This window comes from Sapajus apella, unplaced genomic scaffold (genome assembly GCF_009761245.1).
Source record: "Sapajus apella isolate SASKATOON/1434 unplaced genomic scaffold, GSC_monkey_1.0 scaffold117, whole genome shotgun sequence".
Classification (NCBI taxonomy): domain Eukaryota; kingdom Metazoa; phylum Chordata; class Mammalia; order Primates; family Cebidae; genus Sapajus; species Sapajus apella.
Window position 1 is genome coordinate 2388283 of NW_022437057.1, and position 23183 is coordinate 2411465.

At 50.6% G+C, this 23183-nt stretch overlaps 1 protein-coding gene across 6 annotated transcripts in view; it reads left to right on the forward strand.

Annotated features, from left to right (window-relative positions):
* Positions 1-23183, forward strand: part of RPL26L1 (ribosomal protein L26 like 1) — a 141583-nt gene that overhangs the window by 100075 nt on the left and 18325 nt on the right. For 5 of the 6 annotated variants that reach the window (XM_032260358.1, XM_032260363.1, XM_032260360.1 and 2 more), the window contains 2 exons: positions 514-614; positions 3306-3428. In XM_032260358.1, coding sequence (XP_032116249.1) covers positions 514-614; positions 3306-3428 — 224 coding nt within the window. Of the gene's footprint in view, positions 1-513; positions 615-3305; positions 3429-19345; positions 21347-23183 lie in introns of those variants that run through there. The other variant, XM_032260361.1, reaches the window with a different exon arrangement.

Below are 23183 nucleotides of genomic sequence, written 5' to 3' on the forward strand. Positions count from 1 at the left end.
TTTTAAAAATAAAACTGTTCACACAGTATCAGAGGACATACAATGAAACGGGATCTTCCTCAAATCCTGCCTTCCTCCCCAGAAGCAAAAACTGCCCATGGTTCCTTGGGCATCTTTCCAGATAATGCTCCTCCATATTTACATGGATAGAGAGCATCTCCCCTTCCCCCAATCCATGGACACACGTCTATCCTGTGGCATGACTCGGTTCTCTTCCCTGTTGGAGAATAGCTGCTCCTAGCGCCCACTCTTCCATGGTTGCTCTATTGATGGACATTTGGGTTGCTTCCAGAATGTTAATAATGCATACAGTGCGGGAGGAAAGATCCTGATGGATAGAGTCTCCCAATTCCTAGTTTCCAAGGGGAGAAGATGAAGAGCAGGTGGTTGGTGGTAAAACCGTGGGAATGAGCCCCAAGGGGGTTAGGGTTTAGAATTAGGACTGAAATGACATAGAGCTGTCCGCGGGCAGTGCCCGTCCCCCTGCTTCATTCTGCTGTGTCCTTCCCGCAGCCCTGGCCTCCCACGACTACATCCTGAAGATTGTGCCCACGGTTTATGAGGACAAGAGTGGCAAGCAGCAGTACTCCTACCAGTACACGGTGGCCAACAAGGTGCGCGGGCGGTGGCTGAGCCGAGATGTGTGCGGCGGCGCCCTCTGCTGGCGGAGAGCAGAGGCGACGGGCAGCTGTGCCGACGCGCTTTCTTCTGGTTCCTTTCTGGAGGCCTTTCTTGGGGGTTGGCATGAGCCAGGCTCTGTCTCTGAGTAAAGATGAAAGGTCCAGTCCCTCCCATGTGGCAGTCTCAGAGTCAAGGAGAACAGATCTAACTAGGAAATAGGGTGTGATGTCTTTGAAAGAGCAGGTAGGCTCCGTTCTACAAAGGTCCTGGGGTTGCAGAAGTCTCAACAGCCCTGCTTCTGGTCCGAGTCATTCAGACCCAGACCCCATAGCTGTCACTCATTAAGTACTTCCTGAGGGCTAGACATGCTGAGCTCTCTTCCTCCATCGTCTTCTCAATCATCATGACAACACAGACTCCTGCTCTCAGGGCACAGGCACTTCAGCCAAACTCAAGAGGCTACTGAGTCACACCAAGAAGGCTGTTGATTAATTTGCTGTTGATTGACAGGAACATCCCAACACTCAAAGTCACGGAGAAGACTTTGTGGGCGGCAGAACATGGTCAGAGCCTGCAGAGTGGGATGACCCCGCAGTTAGTGGTCTCAAGCCAAGACAGCCTTGGGCTTCCCCGAGGGATCCCACCAATGGGACATGAATGCTTGAAGCCCGTTGGTTGAGATGCCCCTGCTAAACCCTGGTGGATGGGTTTTTCCCACTTACCACCAGGACTGTCCTTTTTCTTCTGTTCCGAGATTGCCCAAACCCCTTATAAGTGATACCTGTTTAGCTCAGTTAATTATAACAATGGTAGGAGGCATAGCTGTCACTCACTGAGTACTTCCTGGGGGCTAGACGTGCTAGGCTCTCTTCCTCCATCATCTTGTCAATCATCAGGACAGCTCTGATGTTGAGGCTGTTATTGACCCCATTTCATAGATTTGGCCATTGAGGCCCTGAGAGGTGGTTGTAGAGCCGTAAAGTGGCCGAGTGTGCATTAGAACAGGTTTTCCTTGGGCTCCAGAGCCTGGCCTCTTGATCACCTCATGCCTCAGTCGGAGGGAGGGACTGTGAGTCTGCCCACCTGCAAGCCTTGCTCTGTATAATAACTTAGTCCCTCAGGTCTGACTCGCCCTAAATTGATGTTCCCAGGAGCCCTGTTTCTTTTATTCACTGGGGGACATCTCATTGTAACCCCCACGTGCTCACAGCAGCTAACAGATGGAAAGGCACAGACGCAAGCCCAGGACCACACTGCAGTTGAAATCCCAGCTCAGTCATTCATTAGCTATTGACCCGCAACACATCACATAGCCGCTATGTGCCTCAGTTTACTCATTCATATAATGGAGATGGTACTCACTTCATAAGATTGCTGTCAAATGAGGCAATGTTTTCAAAAGTGCTTAGTCCAGAAAAAAAGCTCTTAGGTAAATGACACTGACTGCTGCTATTTTTCACTCTTATTCTCTGTCCCCCAGCTCTGGGCTGTGACCCAGACCCATCACCCCCCTGGAGAAAGCTGATCTTCCCTTACTCAAAGCTCCTTTTCCCAAAGCTCCTTTGGCAAGACCCAACAGCCAGAACGGCCTGCTCAGCTTGTCTGTGGCTGCAGCCGCAGCCTGCCCTGGGAGCAGGCAGCAGTGACCCAGCGGGAAGTCAGGGCTCAGTGTTACCCCTGGAGCAGCCTGGGCTGCTCAGGTTCAGCATTTGGGGTTGGGGGTACCCCAGTGGTTTAATTTGATCTCCAGTTGTTGCAGGTAGGTGAGAACAGCCCACAGGATTTTAGCATTTGAAGCACTCGAACTGAAGAGATTCCAGGGGTCATCATGCCAGGCCCATCAGTGTGTAGTTGGGGAAACCAAGTCCTTAAGGCCGGCCCAAGGATGCTGTTAGCTCAGCCCCTTAGTATCCTTAGTCCCTGCTCTGTGCTTTCTCAGGCAGTTTGGTGGCGGCAGTGGGGGCCTTCTGGCTCTGCAGTTCAGCCCATTCCTCTAAGAAGCTGGCTCACTCCCCACATGGCCTTTTCACCCACCACACACACACAGCTGGCCGGACTCCTGCTTATCCATCATGTGTGGCTCAGAATGGCCCCTCCCCAGTCTCCTAGATGCCTCTCGAGAGAATGGGTCATTCATTCATTCATGGCCCCTCCATTCTCCATGACCCTCCATCCCACATGAGTGATGTTGCAGTGTTAGGGATATTCTTGTCTTCTGCCTTCTGCAGACTGTGACTCCCTCTGGGGAAAGGGTGGGACTTGCTCACCTCAGGGTCCCCTGCAGCCAACCACAGTGGAGGTGTTCAGCAAACCATTGTTGAATAAATGAATGGGTTTTTCACGGCCTAGCAGTTGAAGGAAGCAATAGGCTTTTACTCAGCTGAAAATTACACTTTTCTTTTTACAGCTCTGCTTTCTAATTTATTTTCTGATTCTGGTGCTGCTTCTAGCTCACATGGTCAATTTCTAAACAACCCAGGGGATCAAAAGTGCCCAGCTGTGGACGACAAAGTTTAGGGGCTCCAGGGGAGGGGATGTGAGAGATGGAGTGGGGAGTCTGGCTTCATGGGGCAGAGAGGGAGGAAAGTCCTTTCTGGAGGGTTGCTGGGGGACCCTCTGCAATCCAGTCCCCACCCACCCTGAGACACAGTTTACACTTCTGATTCTCATATCCTCTACCCCAGGAATACGTTGCCTACAGCCACACGGGCCGCATCATCCCTGCCATCTGGTTCCGCTACGACCTCAGCCCCATCACGGTCAAGTACACAGAGAGACGGCAGCCACTGTACAGATTCATCACCACGGTGAGTGGCCTGAGACCACCCTGCACCTGCTCTGGGCCCCTTCCCTTGGCGCCCCTCACCTGTTCTCGCTAAAACAGGATGCAGCCTGCAGGGCTGGGGGCTCTGGCTGTGCACAGCAAGCGTCGACCCCAAGGATGCTGAGAAATGTTGTCAGAAGCACATCAGTATCAATGATGTTTTGTCTAGAAAGTATTTTCCAGAGTGGAATGCTCTGAAATCCATTTGATTCCTGAAGCAAATCTCCATATGACTCCACTATATGTTTATGATTTTCTCCAGTTTTTTTTTTTATTTTTGTAGAAATTATTCTTAGCAAGGTTTATCCTTTAATGTGTAAATTTTGCAGCAAAGATTTAACTCTTTTTTTCCCATGTCTAATTTCCAGTTGTAGCTGGTGACAGGGTCAGGTTTTTCTCCTTCCTTCCTTCCTGCCTGTTCTCTCTTTTTTGCTATTGTCTCTACCACATCTGGTTTTCTCTAGGGCGGCTTCAAGCTGAGGTCAGTTTTCCTTTATGCTGATTATTTCTATCATGTCTACTGTTTCCTGGCCTCCCATTCAAAAGGTTCCTTGGGGTCAGAACAGGAGGGTCAGAGTGCCCTACTTCAGCCAAGAGGCCCAGGAGGTATGGAAGAAGCCAGAGTTAGCTGAGGTGGAAGAGACAAGGTGACTGTCCCTACTTCATAGATATGGAAACTGAGACCCAAAGATAAATGTAGCGTTGGGAGGCCCTTATGCTTCTGTACTTCTTCATACTTGTGGTGCTGGTTCAAGGTCAAGGTCTTGGCTCTTTCATTTCCAGCAATAACTAGGTCAGTGTTAGTCAGGACACTGTTACCGAAGATCCAGAACCAGACCTTGCGCTGGCCTGAGGAGTAGAAGGCCTCAGGCGTGGCTGGATCCAGCCTCGAACATTGCCAGGAATAGGTCTCTATCTTCGATCTGCTTTCCTCTATACTGGCTTCATCTTCAAGTAGAATTTGCCGGTAGAAATGGCCTCTTTCGGCTGGGTGCCGTAGTTCATGCCTATAATCCCAGCACTTTGGGAGGCTGAAGCAGGTAGATCATCTGAGGTCGGGAATTCAAGACCAGCCTGACCAACATGGAGAAGCCCCATCTCTACTAAAAATACAAAATTATCTGGGTATGGTGGTGCATGCCTGTCATCTCAGCTACTCAGGAGGCTGAGGCAGGAGAATCACTTAAACCCGGGAAGTGGAGGTTACGGTGAGCTAAGATCACACCATAGCACTCCAGCCTGGGCAACAAGAGTGAAACTCCGTCTCCAAAAAAAAAAAAAGAAAAGAAATGGCCTCTTTCTCAGTCTTTCTACCCCCCGTCCTAGATAGGACAGTGCTCTTACTGGCCCAGTTTGGGCCCCATGCCATGCTTGTGGCCTGGAAAATCAAATGCCCATGTTGGCCAGGCTTAGGCCTTGTGCCCCCTCTAGCGTCAATGCCATCCAAACTGCAGGGACACAGATTGTGAGGAATGAGTTTCTTCAAGAGAAAAGGCAGAGGGCAGCTACTGGAAGAGGAAAGAGTAGGTACCAGGAGGCAGAACAGTGGGTGGTGCTGACGGGCCTCTGTCTTCTCATCTATGACGTAAGATTGATCATCACTGATCATCCTACCTCCCAGGGCCTTGTGGGACTCAAAGGAGATCACGAAAGGAGAAGCTCTTTGCAGATAATGAAAAGCCACGTAGGACAGAGCACAGTGGCTCACACCTGTAGTCCCAGCACTTTGGGACGCTGACGCAGGAAGATCCCTTGAGGCCAGGAGTTTGAAACCAACCTGGGCAACACTGTGAAACCTTGTCTCTAAGAATTTTCTTAAATTAGCTGGATATGGTGGTGCATGCACCTGTAGTCCCAGCTACTTAGGAGACTGAGGTGAGAGGATCACTTGAGCCCAGGATTTTAAGGTTGCAGCGAGTCACGATCGTGCCACTGTACTCCAGCCTGGGCAATAAAGCAAGACCCTTTCTCTAAAAAACAAAATTAAAAAAAAACCCACAAAACAGACAGAGGGACACAAAGGGTGTCATAAGTCTGTCTGCTTACATGAGCTTCGGAACAGTTTTTTGCTGTTCTCTTTGACCACATAAAAATTAGAACTTCAGTTCGACAAACGACACAAAACATAAAGCGAAAACAGCACACGCAGCCTGGGAAAAGATACTTGCCACACAGATATGTGGATAGGGAAAGGGATAGCCTTCAGAGTTCATACATAAAGAACTCCTACAGATCAGTAAGAAAAAGGTAACAACCAAAACAAACAAACAAAAAAATAGACAAGGCCGAGGACCAACTCCTCACGGAGGAGATCATACTGGCAGCAAAAAGATGCTCAAGTTCACTAGAAATTGGAGTGATGAGATTTAAATCAAGACTCATTTCAGGCCAGACATGGTGGCTCACACCTGTAATCCCAGCACTCTGGGAGGTGGAAGCAGGAGGATCACTTGAGGCCAGGAGTTTGAAACCAGCCTGGTCATCTTAGCAAGACCCCATCTCTACAAAAGAAAAGTTAAAAAATTAGCTAGGCATAGTGGCACAGGCCTGTAATTTCAGCTGCTTGGGAGGCTAAGGTAACACGATTGCTTGAGCTCGGGAGGCTGACACTGCAGTGAGCCATGATTGTGCCACTGCACTCCAGCCTGGGAAACAGGGTGAGACCGATCTCGGAAAAATAAAAAAATTAAAAGACCTAATTGAATCCTATCAGACTGACAGAAATTGAAAACTTAGCTGGGTGCGGTGGCTCACGCCTGTAATCCCAGCACTTTGGGAGGCCAAAGCGGGCAGATCACTTGAGGTCAGGAGTTCGAGACCAGCCTGGCCAACATGGCGAAACCCTGTCTCTACTAAAAATACAAAAATTAGCTGGGTGTGGTGGCATGTGCCTGTAATCCCAGCTACTCGGGAGGCTGAGCAGGAGAATCATTTGAACTAGGGAGATGGAGGTTGTAGTGAGCCAAGATCATGCCACTGCACTCCAGCCTGGGTAACAGAGTGAGACTCTGTCTCAGAAAGAAAAAGAAATTGAAAACCTGAGGCTGGGTGCGAAGGCTTATGCCTGTAATGCCAGCACTTTGGGAGGCCGAGGCAGGCGGATCATCTGAGGTCAGGATTTCAAGACCAGCCTGGCCAACATGGCAAAACCCCGTCTCTACTAAAAATGCAAAAAAATTAGCTGTGCATGGTGGCTCACAACTGTAATTCCAGCTACTCTGGAGGCTGAGGCAGGAGAATCACTTGAACCTGGGAGGTGGAGGTTACCGTGAGCTGAGATCGCACCATTGCACTCCAGCCTGGGCGACAAGAGCGAAATTCTGTCTCAAAAAAAAAAGAAAAAGAAAAGAAAAAGATAAAACTGCTGGTACAAAGATTGGGAGGATGTGAAGCCATGGGGACCCACATGTACTACTGGTGTGCAGAGACATGGGTATAGCCACTCTGAGGGGTGATACACAAAACCCTGGACCCCAAAAATCAGGGAATTTGTGAGCAAATGATTTAAAACAAGACCCAAAAGTGTAGCCCACCCCAAGCAGATCTTGGTGCTGATTCTAACTCCAGCTCTACTCCATACCCACGATAAGCCACACACAAAGATACAAGTAGGTTCCCTGGTGCCTCCATGCAGGTCTGGACCACTCCTCAGAGGCCCTAGGCTCTGTGGCATTGACTGTAGCAGAGAAACCCCCTCCATCCACATCTCACATTAGAGTTCCGAAGGCTCTTCTTTGTCCCCACTTCTGTTTGCTCTTGTATGGAAAGCAGCTGAGACTCTGGGTATTAAAATCCTCCTGTGATAGCTAAGTGCAGTGGCTCATGCCTGCAATCCCAGCACTTTGGGACGCCAAGGCGGAGGGATCACTCGAGGTCAGGAGTTCAAGACCAGCCTAGCCAACATGGCAAAACCTCATCTCTACTGAAAATACAAAAATCAGCTGGGCGCGGAGGCGGGCACTTGTAGTCCCAGCTACTCGGGAGGCCGAGGCAGGGAAATCACTTGAACCTGGGAGGCGAATGTTGCACTGAGCCAAGATCATGCCACTGCACTCCAGCCTGGGAGACAGAGTGAGACTCTGTCTCAAAAAAAAAATAAGTGGGGAGAAAGAAATCACTTGGCCACTTGGCAAGTGGCTGAGAAATGAAGCAACTTCATTTATTCACTTACCATTTGCTAGAATTCACTATGTGCAGGCCCCTGTAGCAGGCACCAGGGTTAGCTGAATCATACACAGTCCCCACCTTCAAGGAGCCCCCAGCTGGCGGGGCAGATGAGTGAGCACACGGGGCTCTAGTGGAGATGCGTTGGAGACACTGCAGGCAAGCAACAGGGCACGGGCCCCTTCGTTTGGAAAGCTCCAAGAAGGGAACCCTGTGATGGGCCTTGAAGGCCGGGGAGGAAGGGCCCAAGGAAAGGGAACAGTATGCGCAGAGCTGCCCAGTATAACATGTCCTGTGAAGGCCATGCCATCCCCTTTGGCAAGTCACGGACTCGTCAGTGTGCCATTGACCTTCTGAGAGCTGGAGGTTCCAAGAAGCCACAGGGAAGACCCTTCCTTCGTCAGTAACCCGATGGCCCCATGACTCCTTCTCCTTCTCTTCCTCTCCTTGGCCACCATCCTGTCCTCCACCTCTGCTCCATCCACCTCTGCCCTGGGCTGTGGGCCACACTGCTGCAGGGAACCTCCCGACATCATTAGCCTGGTGGTGGCTCTTCTGAAGGCCCCGTGCCACCGCCTTGGTTGCCATGGTAACCATGGGGTCAGCTCTGAGGGAACCAGCTGGCCGGCTGTCCCTGGCAGATGGCGTCATTGTGGAGCTTCAAAGGCCCTTGTCACAGGGCAGCAGATGTGGGGATGACGCCAGCACTCAGACACACACATACACACACGGCACAAAGATCCCTGGGAGCCCTCGGAGGGCGGGTGGGGCGGGGATGGAAGTGGAAGCACCTGCTGTGGCTTCTCTTTCTCTCTTTTTAAAATCAAACACTTGCGTGCAAAGCCCCTAAACGGCAAATGGGGGCCTCTGCAAATAGCTCCTCAGAGGGGCTGCAGATGAAGAGGGGGCTTAGGTCAGGGTGTCGTCATGTGGCGGCTGCGGGGCTGGGAGGCAGCTGTGGGTGGGCTGCAGCCAGGGAGTGTAGCAGCAGGTGGGGCCTCCCAGATGCGTTGCCAAGTGTCAAGTACCTGGCTGCTTCCAGGTTGCCCCTCCAGGGTCTCATTGTCTCAGAAGGATTTGTTTATCCCCAGCCTACACAGTTCTTCCTCCAGAACTCCAGACTTAGCCAGACTTCCTGGAGCTCCTCTCTCGGCACAAGGAGCACCTTGCTCAGAGCAATGCTCTGTGCTATATCAGAACATTCCAGCGCCTAGGGAATAAACAGATCGTGTTTGACAACACACAAGTAATCCCCTCCAAAGTGCTCCCCTCCCACACACACATTTGTCCCCTGCCACTTGCTGAAGCTCCCGTTTTGAGATTGAGATTGCCTTCAAGTGGGTTGTGGTGACAGACTGGATGGCTTCAGAGGTGTCAGATCTCTTTCCTTGCATGGTTCATTTTGGAGGAACAGCCAGAAGTCACAAAGTGCCAATTGGGCCAGTATGGCTGGGACAGTTTTTGCCCACCAAGAAGTACCAGATGGCGATGACACCCTCCCGTTGCGTGCTACTCAAAAACCTATCATTCTTGAAGAGTTGCGTAGCTCACTTAACTCAAGTGGTGCCCAGGGCCCTTGGCCTGGGCTCAACCTGGATATGAGGGAGAGTTGCTGTAAGGAACCCCACTCACAGACATTCCTCTCCGCTGCCCTCCTTCATGCTTTCTAACCAGGGGACTAATCCCCCAGACTTCAGATTGCCTTGTATGCTTGCCAGGCCTGATGACCACCTCCAGGTCTGACTTACCCGTGTCCCCAGCATCTAGTGAAGGGCCTGGCCTGGACACAGGTGCTCAGAAATGTATACAGGACAGCTGCCAAAGAAGTGATCATGTTTTCAGCTGGGCACAGTGGCTCACACCTATAATCCCAGCACTTTGGGAGGCCAAGGTGGGCAGGTCACCTGAGGCTAGGAGGTCAAGACCAGCCTGACCAACATGGTGAAACCCTGTCTCTACTAAAAGTACAAAAAATTAGCTAGGTGTGATAGCTCATGCTTGTAATCCCAGCTACTTGGGAGGCCGAAGCAGGAGAATCGCTTGAACCCAGGAGGCGGAGGTTGCAGTGAGCTGAGATCACACCACTGCACTCTTGCCTGGGTGACAGAGCAAGACTCCGTCTCAAAAAAGAAAAAAAAGAAGTGATCATATTTTCCCTAGCCAGACAGGATGAGGGGGGGGAAAAGTGATCATATAGCTACCATTATTAAGCACCTACTATGTGCCAGATAATTACATAGTTACTTCCTTTAGCTCCCCTGCCAGCAACCCCTCAAGGTAGATGATTTTGTTCCTCTTGCATAAATGGATTAAACTGAGGCTCAGAGAGGTGAAGAAGCTCATCCAAGATCACACAGCCAGCACATGGCAAGGCTCAGACCTGACCCCAGTGCCTGCCTCTGCAACATCCCCTACCCCTAGCACTGTCTCGGGAGCCTCTGTCTTCCGAAACAAGGGCTGTCGGGGTGTTGCAGCAACAGAGCCCCCAGAAGTCATAGAAATCTTGGTAGGACAGACACCAGGATCATTTGATACAGTGACTTTCATCCTGGGAATCGGGAAGAAATATTAGAGCAGGAAACAAAGTTATATTGTGAATATGCATGGTGAAATCACAGCTTCACACATACAAACCACTAAAAAAGCCAACGTTCACCTAAGGCAGATTGGCTGATAGTTTGCAAGTTTTCCTGCCCATATCTGATACCTTTTGTTCATCTGTTTAGGCTTCTGCAAACATCTGCCAGAAACTAAGGTAGCAAGTGCTGGGGACAGGGAAGGGGGCAGGGAGCATTAAGAAGAATTGACAAAAAAAAAAAAAAAAAAAAAATGGCCGGAGGCTCAGCCCCAGCACTTTGGGAGTCTGAGGTGGGCGGATCACAAGGTCAAGAGATCGAGACCATCCTGGCCAACATGGTGAAACCCCGTCTCTACTAAAAATACAAAAATTAGCTGGGCATGGCAGCACGCGCCTGTAGTCCCAGCTACTTGGGAGGCTGGGGCAGGAGAATCATTTGAAACCAGGAGGCAGAGGTTGCAGTGAGCCGAGATCATGCCACTGCGCTCCAGCCTGGTAACAGAGCAAGACTCCATCTCAAAAAAAAAAAAAAGAAGAATTAACAAGAGGCAAACTTCAAACTGAGAAGGTTTTACCCCTAAGATTATATGAGTTGGAAAAACAACCATCTTGCCCCTAGAGTGGCAGGAGAGCCTTCAGAGCTCCCATGGGCAGCCTCGGTCCTCTCCTCTCTGCCCCCACTACCCTGCTCAGGATTCCCTCCGTGTCTCTCTTCCCCGGACCACGAGCTCTGACAAAGTCAGGGCTTAGTCATCTCTGGTCTCCAGATCCAGTGCATCGATGTGGGTAATAGGTGTCAAACCATGAGCAAACAGGAGAGGTGTACGCCTCGGTCCACCCCCCACCAAGATGATTTCTGTCATCGGAGGGACGGAACAGAACCCGTATTAGGAGCTTCGTGACTCAGGTCTGGAAATATACGAAACACTTCAGTTCAGATCCGTCCGTGATGTTCCAAGCTGAACTAGATCTTCAAGAAGGTTGTGTTCCAGAGACAGATTGCTCCAAACTGGGTCTGTGCACGGAGAGGGGCCTCCTGGCGCGAGTGTTCCTGGAGCAGGCTCGGGGGCGGAGGAGGAACGTGAGACGGAGTGGGCTCCATTTTGCACAGCAGGCTGATTTTTATAGATGCGCAGCTTCTTACTCCACAGACTTTGCTGACGGAGACCCCTTACGTCAGGATATTTGATGCGTAAACCTTAACAGAATTGAGAGGACAAATTCCCTGCATGGAAGCTATCTGTACCAAGAGTCTTCTGGCTGGGAATGAGGCAAGGGGGGCTAACAGGAAAAGCAGGCCTTTTGCAGCCTCCCAAACCTGGCTTCTAGTGATCCTTGCTTACCTGGTAGCCCTGTGACCGTGGACAAGTCACCCTCTGTGTCCTTGTCTGGGAAATGAGGGTCACTGGCCAGGTGTGGTGGCTCACAACTGTAATCCCAGCACTTGCAAGGCCAAGGCAGGTGGATCACGAGCTCAGGAGATCAAGACTATCCTGGCTAACACGGTGAAACCCCGTCTCTACTAAAAATACAAAAAAATTAGCTGGGCATGGCAGTGTGCGCCTGTAGTTCCCAGCTACTCGGGAGGCTGAGGCAGGAGAATCGCTTGAACCCAGGAGGCAGAGGTTGCAGTGAGCCAAGATTGCATCCCTGCACTGAAGCCTGGGTGACAAGAGCAAGACTCTATCAAGAAAGGCAGGCAGGCAGGAAGGAAGGGTCACGTAGCAGTGGCAAGGATTGAATGAGAAAAGAGGAGAGGGTGCCATCTCAGACCCAGCACATAGTAGGTGCTCAACCAAAGTGAGGTTCTCTCGAGGTGTGGTGGGTGGGTATTTTGCAGCCCATAGGCATTGTAAAAATGTCAGGGGGAGGACTCTACTCTCCCCAGGCCCCCAGAGCCCTGGAAGACCTGATACCACACCCTCTCCTCCCCCAACCCCAGCCTTTCCAGAACCCAGTCAACCACTTCCCTTCTATGACAACACCCCCCACCTCTGCCTCCTCCACGACTTTGGTGTTCTCATCCCCGGCTCCAGCCTGTCTGCCGCTACTGGAGTCTGATGAGACTCCAATTCATTATTTATTTCCTCTTGCGGCGCCTCTTCCACACGCTTTTAAAACAGTGCTGACGGAGCGAAGGAAGTGGCTGAACAGTTCCTGGGCACTTAGAGTGCGGCAGGCAGCTGGACAGCGTCATCACAGCCCTGCAGTGGGCCCCATTCTACAGATGGGGGAAACTGAGGCTCGGAGAGGTCAACTGGCTTTCCCAGCCAGGACCACGGAGCTGGGATTGGACCTCAGCAATGTTTACTCCAGAGCCCACAATCTTGCCTCGCACGGCGGTATCTGTGGTGCTTCTCCATTGCACGCTATGGGAGAGTAATGGGGGAGTCGTGCTGCCCTGGGAAGGCGTTCATGCTGCTGGAAAACCAGGCAGTTAGCTCCCCGGCTAGTGCGGCTGGAATACATCCTTCACATGTTATAAGGAATTAAGAACCGTAATGGAAATGTAAGGGAGACACACACGCACCCCTTTTAAAGGTAGACAAGCTGACTTCATTCTAGTCACGGTGGAAGGTCAAGAAGCTGACGGGACCCCTGGTAGGAAGTCGCTGGTGGGAACAGAGGGGCATTATCGGATGAGGTCTGATGAATGCCACTTTCTGCACTGTCCTCAGGCTCACTGGGGCCCAGGTATTGAATTGTCCTTGTTTTTGTTTCTGGAGCTGTGGCTGCCGCCCAGGGCAGTAGTGCATGCACTGGCCAAGGTGGCCCTTCCTGGCTTAGCGGCCCTGCTCCCTCATCCCCCACAGGGAAGACCCCACCCCAGGTTGCCCCCAAGCCTTGAGCCTGGTGGGGAGATACAAGAGCGTGGCAGTGGCAAGGGACCAAGCCACTGTCATTCAATGCCACCACAGTCCTAGGGGCTGAAGATTAGTCTTCCCTTTTTTTTTTTTTTTTTTTTTTTTGAGATGGAGTTTCAGTCTTGTTGCCCAGGCTGGACTGCAGTGGTGCGATCTCAGCTCACTGCAGCCTCCGCCTCCCAGGTTCAAGCAATTCTCCTGCCTCAGCCTCCTGAGTAGCTGGATTATAGGCACCCGCCACCACACCTGGCTATCTTTAGTAGAGACAGGGTTTCACCATGTTGGCCAGGCTTGTCTCGAACTCCTGGCCTCAGGTGATCCACCCACCTTGGCCTCCCAACATGCTGGGATTACAGACGTGAGCCACCGCACCCGGTCAGTCTTCCCATTTTTAAAAGCCAGAAAACTGAGGCATCAGGAGTTAGGGTAGCACAAGGGCACACGGACGGGACAGGTCCAAGCCAGTTCTGCCAGCCTCCAAAGCCCAGGCGCTCCATTGCATCACTTCCCAGGTTAAGGGGCTCCAGGTGCAGCAACTTAGTAGAGAGGGGCACCTCCTGCCTGCCCCACCCGGGGTCTCCCCCTCCAGGCCCACCTTCTCATCAGCACTGCCTTCCCCGTGCCCCCAGCCAACACCGTTTACTTACTCAACAAACGTATCTTGCCCACCTCCCATGTGGTCAGTTATGTCTGCTATCTTCTCTCCCTTGGGCATTCAGGAAAATGAGAGTTTTCCCAATAGGCTTGAGGTGGTGAGATTCCGGGAGCTCCCTCACTGGCCAAAGGATGGAACCCACCTCTGGCCTAAGGCACTCTGCCCCATGGGTATGTTCTTCATCACAAACACATCTTGGCATTCATGAGGGGACACCCTGTCTGGGCCTCAGCTACCCAATCTGTTGAATGGGTTGCTGTGTAACTTCAGAGGGCCCTTAGAGTGTGTGGGCCCCAGGCAGCCACAGGGAATCTGCCTGCGGTGCCTGGGACACTCCTGCTGTCCTTTTCTTCTAGAAGTCGTCTTGCCCTCTGCTTAAAGTGCCAGAGAGAGAATAGAAGTTGAGACCCAAAGGCCTGCTCTGGGGAATAAGTGATATTTTACTGATTTTTCTGATTAAAGTGGGTCTCAGGTTTAGAAAATCCCAGATCTTAGCCAAAAGGTCAGAGCCTTCCAGTCAACTGTAAGATAAGATCAGGTTTCATTTACTGAGCATCTACGAAGTGCTAGGTGCTCCAGACGTGTTTTCAGCAAAGCAGCGGGGGTTTACCCGTTTTATTTTTATTTATTTATTTTGGCGACAGAGTCTTGCTCTGTCACCCAGGCTGGAGTGCAGTGGTGTGATCTCGACTCACTGCAACCTCCACCTCCCAGGTTCAAGCAATTCTCATGCATCAGCCTGTCGAGTAGCTGGGATTACAGACGCCTGCTGCCATGCCCAGCTAATTTTTGTATTTTTAGTGGAAACGGGGTTTCACCATGTGACCAGGCTGGTCTCAAACTCCTGGCTTCACGTGATCTTCCTACCTTGGCCTCCCAAACTGCTGGGATTACAGGCATGAGCCACTGCACCAGGCCGGCTTTCCCATTTTATAGATGAAGAAACTGAGACCCAGAAAGGCTCTCCCATGGCAAGAATTAGTAAATTATGCCACAATGCAGCCTCCAAAGGCTGGGTGCTCTCTGTTGCCACAGCAGGGAAACTGGGTGGACTCCGCAGCCCTCCCCTTTTGCCACCCTCACCACGTCCAGCAAGGAGGTGCACACCTCCCAGCCCCAGCTTTGCCCTGGGCTCCCCTGGAGAGGTCCGGCTATCCTCACTTCTCTGTGTGAACAGCAACAGGCTGTGGGAACGAAGTGTCGCAACTGCAATTTGCTTTGTTTTCATTTTCATTCATCAGTGTTCCTCTCAGACCCCATCCCCACAGCCCAGGGAAATGCCAATCGCCATCTTCCCTCCTGCCAGTGGCACCCTTGCCCCCCCCAATGAGTTCTTGAGATCCTGCCAGCATCTCCTCCAGCCTCAGAATATCTGCTGTTGGATCCCATTGTTCCCACATCATCCCAGGAATCCTAAATGTGGTAAAGCCTGTCATCTTGCCACCACCCACGTAGGCCTGAATCCCAAGGTAGACACACCACCTGGTACCGCCTCGAGGCTGCGTCTCCCCATATTCCAGAAGGCATGGTGACTTTCTAAGATGAGGGACTGCCATGACGAGCCACTTCCCTGTGCGAGTTCAGGTGTGGGAATGCCCTGGCACTGGGCATTTCTGAATCTTCATATGTCAGAATCCAGGAAGCACCACTCCTGGGAGCGCCAGAACTCTCTCCTGTGACTCTACTTCACCTCATGCCAGTCACCTCCTAGTGACTGCCAGTGTGTCAGGGGGGCCTAAGGGATGAGAGATAAAATAATGAAAGCAGGGGCCGTGGCTTTGTGGGCTGGCCGCTAGAGTTCTCTCAGCAATTTTTTGTTGTTGCTACAGGGCCAAGCATGATGGCTCACGCCTGTAATCCCAGCACTTTGGGAGGCCAAGGCAGACAGATCACTTAAGAGCTATTGAAAATACAAAAGTTAGCTGGACATCATGGTGGGCGCCTGTAATCCTAGCTACTTGGGAGGCTGAGGCAGGAGAATCGCTTGAACTCAAGAGCAGAGGTTGCAGTGAGCTGAGATTGTCCCACTGCACTCCAACCTGGGTGGCAAGAGCAAGACTCCATCTCAAAAAAAAAAAAAAAAAAAAAAAAAAAGACTTGCCCTGTTACTTAGGCTGCAGTGCAGTGGTGCAATCATAGCTCACTGCAGGCTTGACCTCCTGGACTCAAATGATCCTCAGGCCTCAGCCTGCAGAGCAGCTGGGACTACAGCTACCACACCTGGCCAATTTTTTGTTTTGTAGAGATGGGGATCTCACTGTTTCACCCAGGCTGGGCTGAAGCTCCTGGGCTCAAGCAATCCTCCCATCTCCCAAAGTGCTGAGATTACAGGCATGAGCCACTGGGCCCGGCTGAGTTCTCTCAGCTTTGAGGAACGGCCCCTGGAATGTGTCAGGATTTCCCCTCCCCTCCCCTCCCCTTCAACAGATACGGGGTAATGGGGGCACACTGAGCAATATCAGTAGATACTCACAGGGAGCCTGCCTCAGGGGTCCCCCTTAGCCTTCAGGCTTACAGTCACTCACCCTGTGACTGAGTCAGTTGCATAGCAGTTTCCATACCCCAGAGCCTCAGTTTCCCCACAGGCGATGTGCTTTCCTATGTACCTCAATACACACATTGTCTCCCTCTGGTCGGGGCCAGCCCCATGAGAGGGGAGTTATTGAGAATGGGTGCCAGGTGTCTGTGAGTCATAAGCGTTTGGGTTCCAAATTGTGTGTAGATGAATACAGATGTGGTTGGGGTGTGTGTGTGTGTGTTTGGTTATTTTTTTCTTTTACTTCATTGCACTTAAGTCACATTTTCCTATCTTCTGATCCAAGCTCTAAAAGCGTTTTGTGGTATAAAATCTCCCATCATCTGATCCACTCTACAGAAATAAACCAGCTCCCCTGCCGTCATCTTCCCTGAAAAGTACCCCTGCGTCATGCTCTCAGGCCGGCAGGGAGGGGCCTTGGCCACTTAAAACACTTCACCATAATCCCCCCAGCGCCCCTGGTCCTCTCCACTCCCTGGGGGGCTGCTTTGGTTTCCTGGGCTGTTATTACTGGAGGGCCAGCTGCTTCCCTGCCACCCATCCATAGAGACCAGTTCTGTCTGTCCTGGCCCTTACAGGCCCCTGCTTAGCTCATATCATGGAAATATAGTTTAAAAAAATAAACACTGGTTTGATTCGCACTTCACTCTCACCTTTGCTCCGTCTCCTAGCCTCCCACCACTGGGCACTGGTTCATCTATTAAGGTGCTGCTGGCTCCCACCGTTCCCCAGAGGTCATGCGTCAGTGGCTAGCCATCCACCTATGGTGCCTCTGGGGCTGCTGACGGCCTCTGGGGTCACACAACTGTTGACTTCTTCTGAGTCCTGTGGTCATTTAAATGCCCCTTAAGTGTGGCATGGGGGTGGGAGGAGTGAGTGTCACATGCTGTGTGACCTCAAACAAGTTGTTTCCCTCTCTGTACCCAGTGGGTACATCAGTGAAGAGGCACCTTCCCCTGGTGCTCTGAGGCCTATGGCTGCTCCTAGGATGGGAGGTGTCGGTTCTTTTTTTTTTTTTCTTTGAGACAGAGTGTCACTCTTTCGGCAGGTGCCAGACTGGAGTGCAGTGGCACGATCTCGGCTCACTGCAACCTCCACCTCCCAGCTTTAAGCAATTCTCCTACGTCAGCCTCCCAAGTAGCTGGAACTACAGGCTGGCACCACCACAGCCAACTAATTTTAGTATTTTAGTAGAGACAGGGTTTCACTATTTTGGCCAGGGTGGTCTCAATCTCTTGACCTCGTGATTCGCCCGCCTCAGCCTCCCAAAGTGCTGGGATTACAGGGGTGAGCCAGGGAGGTGCTGGTTCTTATGAATGACATAAAGTTGATGTTCAAGGGAAAAATATGTTGAAGGTTTTCTTGCAAGGCCTGGAGCAGTGGTTCATGCCTGTAATCCAAGCACTTTAGGAGGCTGAGACAGGCAGATCACTGGAGCCCAGGAGTTCAGGACCAGCCTGGGCAACATAGCGAGACCTCATCTCTACAAATTAAAAATTAAAAAAATTAGCCAGGCATGGTGGTTAATCCTGTCTACCCCGGAGACTGAGGCGGGAGAATCACTTCCTCCTGCGAGCTGGAGGCTGCGGTGAGCTATGATCACACCACTACAGTGTAGCCTGGGTGACAGAGTGAGACCCTGTCCCTACTGATAAATAAATTTCCTTGCAAACCTTCCATGAACTTAATTTGTCTTCCATCATCCATGCTTTGATTCTCTAAATTCATCAGAATGCAGTTTGTAGGCCATAACACTTTGAGTAAAACATAACGTTAGTTTGATTAGTCCCAAATGGTGTCCTGACAGCTGCAAAGCTTTGTAATTCAAGTAGGTGAGTGTTTTGCGCTTGAGAAGCAACAGGGTGTTACATTAAGAGCACAGACTCCAGTTTTGAACCCCTGTTCAGCCACTTGCTGTGGCACTGAATGAGGGATTCAGGGTCTCTGTGCCTCAGTTTCCTTGGCTGTGAAATAGGTCTAAGAATAGTACCTACCGCCTAGGGTTGAGTTGGGGATTCACTGGGGTGGTAGGCATGGAGCAGTTTAAACCACCTGGCCCAGGGAAGGCGCTGCGTAAGTATTGTGTATTTTGTTGTGGTTAGTATATCATTACGTGGCAGACAGTTATGAAGTACAGTATAACAGGTGACACTATCATCCCCTGGCTACCACCGGTCTCAACCAGGGGCAATTTTGACCTCCGGGGACATTTGACAATGTTTGGAGACATTGTGCTTGTCACAACATGGGGAAGGGGGGACTACGGGCATCTCCTGGGTAGAGGCCTCTCTGGGGTACAGAGAGGGAAGTAACTTGTCCAAGGTCACACAGTGCATGTGGCACTCACCTCTCCCCCCATGCCACATTTAAGGGGCATTTAGATGACTACAGGACTCAGAGGGATGCTAAACATCCTTCACTGCAAGTGATACCCCCTGTGGCAAAAAGTTCTCTGGCCCCAAATGTCAATAGCGGCATTAGAAACCTTGCCCTAATAAAAGCTTTCTGGTAGCACCAAAGGCCTCTTTCTCCTTTGCGGCACTTGCCTTGGTTGTAATTTTGCATTTATTGGTATGATTATTTGCTTACTAAATATCAGGTCCCAGGATGCCACTTCTTGGCTGTGTGACCTTGGGCCCCGGGACTACCTTTCAGAAACTCCATTATCTTCATCTGCAAATGGGATTGTAAATATGTGATCAATTCAGACTAGAGGTTAAGACCACAGGGTCCAGATGTACCTGTGTTCAAGTCGCATCTCTGCTACTTACATGGTGAACCTAGGCAAGTTACCTAAGGAACCTCAGTTTCCTCCCCTGTGAAATGGGTCTAATAATTCCCTTCCTCATTCAGAGGGTGAATATGGGAATTAAAGGAGCTCATGTTGGTGATAATTATTTTATTATTATTAAATCCACCATCCAGCAATTGATTTTCTTTGAGCCCTGAGTATGTTCTGGACTCTTGGTGACCATGTAGTGGGCATTATGGGTTTCACCGGGCAGTGTCTGCCCTTGCAGAGCCCATCATCTCATGCTGTGGTTGGGGTCTGGCCTGGTGCACCGACCTCTGACACTCCCACCCCAACCCTGCCCTCCTGCAGATCTGTGCCATCATTGGCGGGACCTTCACCGTCGCCGGCATTCTGGACTCGTGCATCTTCACAGCCTCCGAGGCCTGGAAGAAGATCCAGCTGGGCAAGATGCATTGATGCTGCACCCAGCCTAATGGCCGAGGACCCCAGGCACCGCCAGCCTTGCCTCCAGCGCCCTGTCTCCTTTGGCCTTCAGCCCAAATCTGACTGTGTCCCAAAGTGTGCGTGGGAGGTAGGGGAAAGTAGAGGATGGCTCGAGGTTTCGCAGCTACCTCTTTTCCCCGTGTTTCATGTTAGACAAATTACACTGCCTGAAGTTGTGGTTCCCCTTTCCCTGGGGAGCCCCAAGACCGGAGTCAGGCAAGGGGTGGCGAGTCCAGGGATCTTGGGGACTCCCTCCTAGGAGAGCTGCAGTCTCTTCCCTCTTAGGGGAACATTCCAGAATGCACATTGATGAGCTTTCAGCCAGGCTTTGACAATCTCACAGCCCCCACTGTGTGGACGCACTAATCATTTGGTTTCTCCTCTGGGCAGCCACCTGCCCCGGAGGCACCAGACCTGGGCTCTTGGCTTTGGGACCAGGCTGCCCAAAGGTACTCCTTTATACACCCGGCACCTTTCACGAAGGATGGTACTTTCCAAGTAACCCCCTGCAATTTGTCACTATAGATGGAACCCTGACTTCTGCCCCATCCCTTCCAGCCCAACTTAGAACCCAGGCCTCAAGTCTTTACCCCCACCCCTTTCTTGTTCTTCCAAGAAGCAGATGCCCAGTTGCTCAGCAGCAGCGGTAGAAACTTGAATCTGCCCACCAGTCACAAGGCGGGTCACAGATTCCTCATCCTCTCCTCTCCTTGTTCCTCTGAACCCCCCACCAACGTGCCTCAGCCTGTGTGCTGTGTGGCAACAGCATTTCTTGGTGAAGGGGCTGGTTCCCACTGCCAAGACCCCCCACCAATCTGCTGGGATCTGCAGTGGCAGGGAGTGGGGGTTGCATGAAAGGGAAATCATCTTTTGAGATCCAGATAGACATTGCCTGTGCGCTTATGTCTAGCTGGGAAGCGTGCTTCCTGCAACCCTAAAATAATCGTGCAGCCTCTCTCAGATGGATGCCATCAGTCCCAAGGCCTTAGGTGGAGGAAGCAAAGCAGGCCAGCCCTGTCCTGTCTGTGGACCTCCACCTTCTGGACTCCCTACGGGTGCAGAGTACTTGGGTCTCTCTGCAGCCCAGTCATGGCCCACTTGCCACTGTGCTCCCCCATGAGCTGGTCACATGCCAACACGTTCCCAGCCCCTGGGGCAGCTCCAGGGTGCCCCACCTGCTCCAGAGGTGGGTCCCTACCTTGCTGCCCCTCTTCATCCTTTCCCTTTTGTCTTGAAAGGGAGGGGCAATGGTCCAGGCATTAATTCCACCCAGGGAATTTTAGCTATGCCTCATGTCCCAGGGAGAGAGCCACCCACCTGTTTTCCATTTATAGCAAGATTGTTTGCATACTTTTGTAATGAAGGGGAGTGTCCAGTGGAAGGATTTTTTAAATTATCTTATGGATAGCTCAAGTCTCTGCCATTTGTAATTTTTGGCTCTAAGCTTCAATTGGAGAAGCTTCTCCTTGTGCATATGAGTTGACTGATGTTGTGAATGTAAATGCATTTGGTTATTTCTGGTATCTGGTGGCCACTTGGATGGATTTCTTTTTTTACATTCTGTTCCCCAGTTACAAGAAAGGAGTCCCTTTGGTGCGTGAATATGTGTGCCTGTAGAGGGTGGGGCAGGGTGGGGTGGGGATGGAAATGTGTGGCATGCACATGAGTTGAAATTGTACTTTTATGCATTTTTTTGGAAAAAAAAAAAAAAAAAAAAGACCTCTGAGGACATAGGGGATGTCAGTTTCCTATGGAAGAAACACTGACCTGTTATTCTTATAATCAAAATCTCAAGGGAAAAAAATGTTTTAGTTCTTTCCCCACTCTTTGGGTTCAACTAGATTAAAAAGCTGATTTTCAGAAATACTACTGTGTGATTCTTTCTACCCTGACTGGGGCTGGGTAACCCAGAGACTGGAATCACTTGGAATCGAATGGAATTCACTTCTAGAAGAGAGAAGATAGAAGAGCTGAAAAGGAGATCTGTGAGGATGATCAGAAAGTCAAACCCACTTTGGCCAAGCACAGTGGCTCAAGCCTGTAATCCAGCACTTTGGGAGGCCAAGGCGGGTGGATCACCTAAGGTCAGGAGTTCGAAACCAGCCTAGCCAACATGATGAAACCCCATCTCTACTAAAAATACAAAAATTAGCTGGGTGTGGTGGCAGGCGCCTATAATCCCAGCTACTTGGGAGGCTGAGGTAAAGAGAATTGCCTGAACCTGGGAGATGGAGGTTACAGTGAGCTGAGATTGCACCGTTGCACTCCAGCCTGGGTGACAAGAGCAAAACTCCATCTCAAAAAAAAAAAAGGAAAGAAAATCAAACCTCCTTAGATTAAACCCTTCCTTTATTGAGTCCCTACAGAATGTTCCTGGGTCTGCCACCTTCTAGCTGTGCAGCCTCAGTCCAGATCCATAATTTCTCAGTGCTTCACATTTGTTGGGTGAAAATCATGATAGTAATAAAACTACCACATAGGGCTGTTTTGGAAATAGAATCTATAATATGTGCAAAGAAATTATATTAGAATGAGATTGTCTATGTAGAAGAGTGTTTATTCCTGGTACACAGTAAGTTTTCAAAAATGCTGATTGTACCATTATGAGCATTCCTAAATAGAATATAATCTTTTTTTTTTTTTTTTTTTTTGAGACGGAGGTTTATTCATTTTACCCAGGCTGGAGTGCAATGGCGCGATCTCGGCTCACCGCAACCTCCGCCTCCTAGGTTCAGGCAATTCTCCTGCCTCAGCCTCCTGAGTAGCTGGGATTACAGGCATGCACCACCATGCCCAGCTAATTTTTTGTATTTTTAGTAGAGACGGGGTTTCACCATGTTGACCAGGATGGTCTCGATCTCTTGACCTCGTGATCCACCCGCCTCGGCCTCCCAAAGTGCTGGGATTACAGGCTTGAGCCACCGCGCCCGGCCTAATAGAATATAATCTTGAGAACAAGGCTAACATTCTTCTTTAGAGCTTTGAGCTAAGGGCTCCATAAATGAAAGGTGATTCATAAATTTTTGATTTCAAAGGACCTGGCATTCCTTTTTCAACCCTAAGCTCAGCAAAGAGAGATCATCATCAGCTATGAGCGATGGACTTCCATAGATCTTTCCCATCTTGCTGTCCAGTCCCACAAGACCTTCATCAGAACAGCACTAACACGGACAAACACACCAGCGATGAATGTGGGAGGGAATCAGTCTGCGAAAAATTATTCATTCAGTCTCCCCGTGCTCGCCGTCTTACATCCTGATACTCAAGTTACGTGTGTTCTCAAACCTGTTTATGCCAGTTGTGCTTTTATACTGTTAGAATGTGATTTGGTGAACTATTAGTTAAACCAATGAACTAGGAGAAATGAACCTAGTAAAACTAAGTTGAATGCTTTATAGAGACGTGATCAAGGTGAATTGTTATCCCCTCTTCAAAATGCCACTGAATAGAAATGAACAAGACTACTGTAAAAGACTTGGGAGGCCTGGTGTGGTGGTGAACGCCTGTCATCCCAGCACTTTGGGAGGCTGGGGTGAGAGGATTGCTTGAGCCCAGGAGTTTGAGACCAGCCTGGGCAACATGATGAAACCCCGTCTCTAGAAAAAATACAAAAATTAGTGGGCATAGTGGCACACACCTGTAGTCCCAGCTATGTGGGGAGGCTATGGTGGGGGTGGGGGCAGGTAGAGGCTGCAGTGAGCCA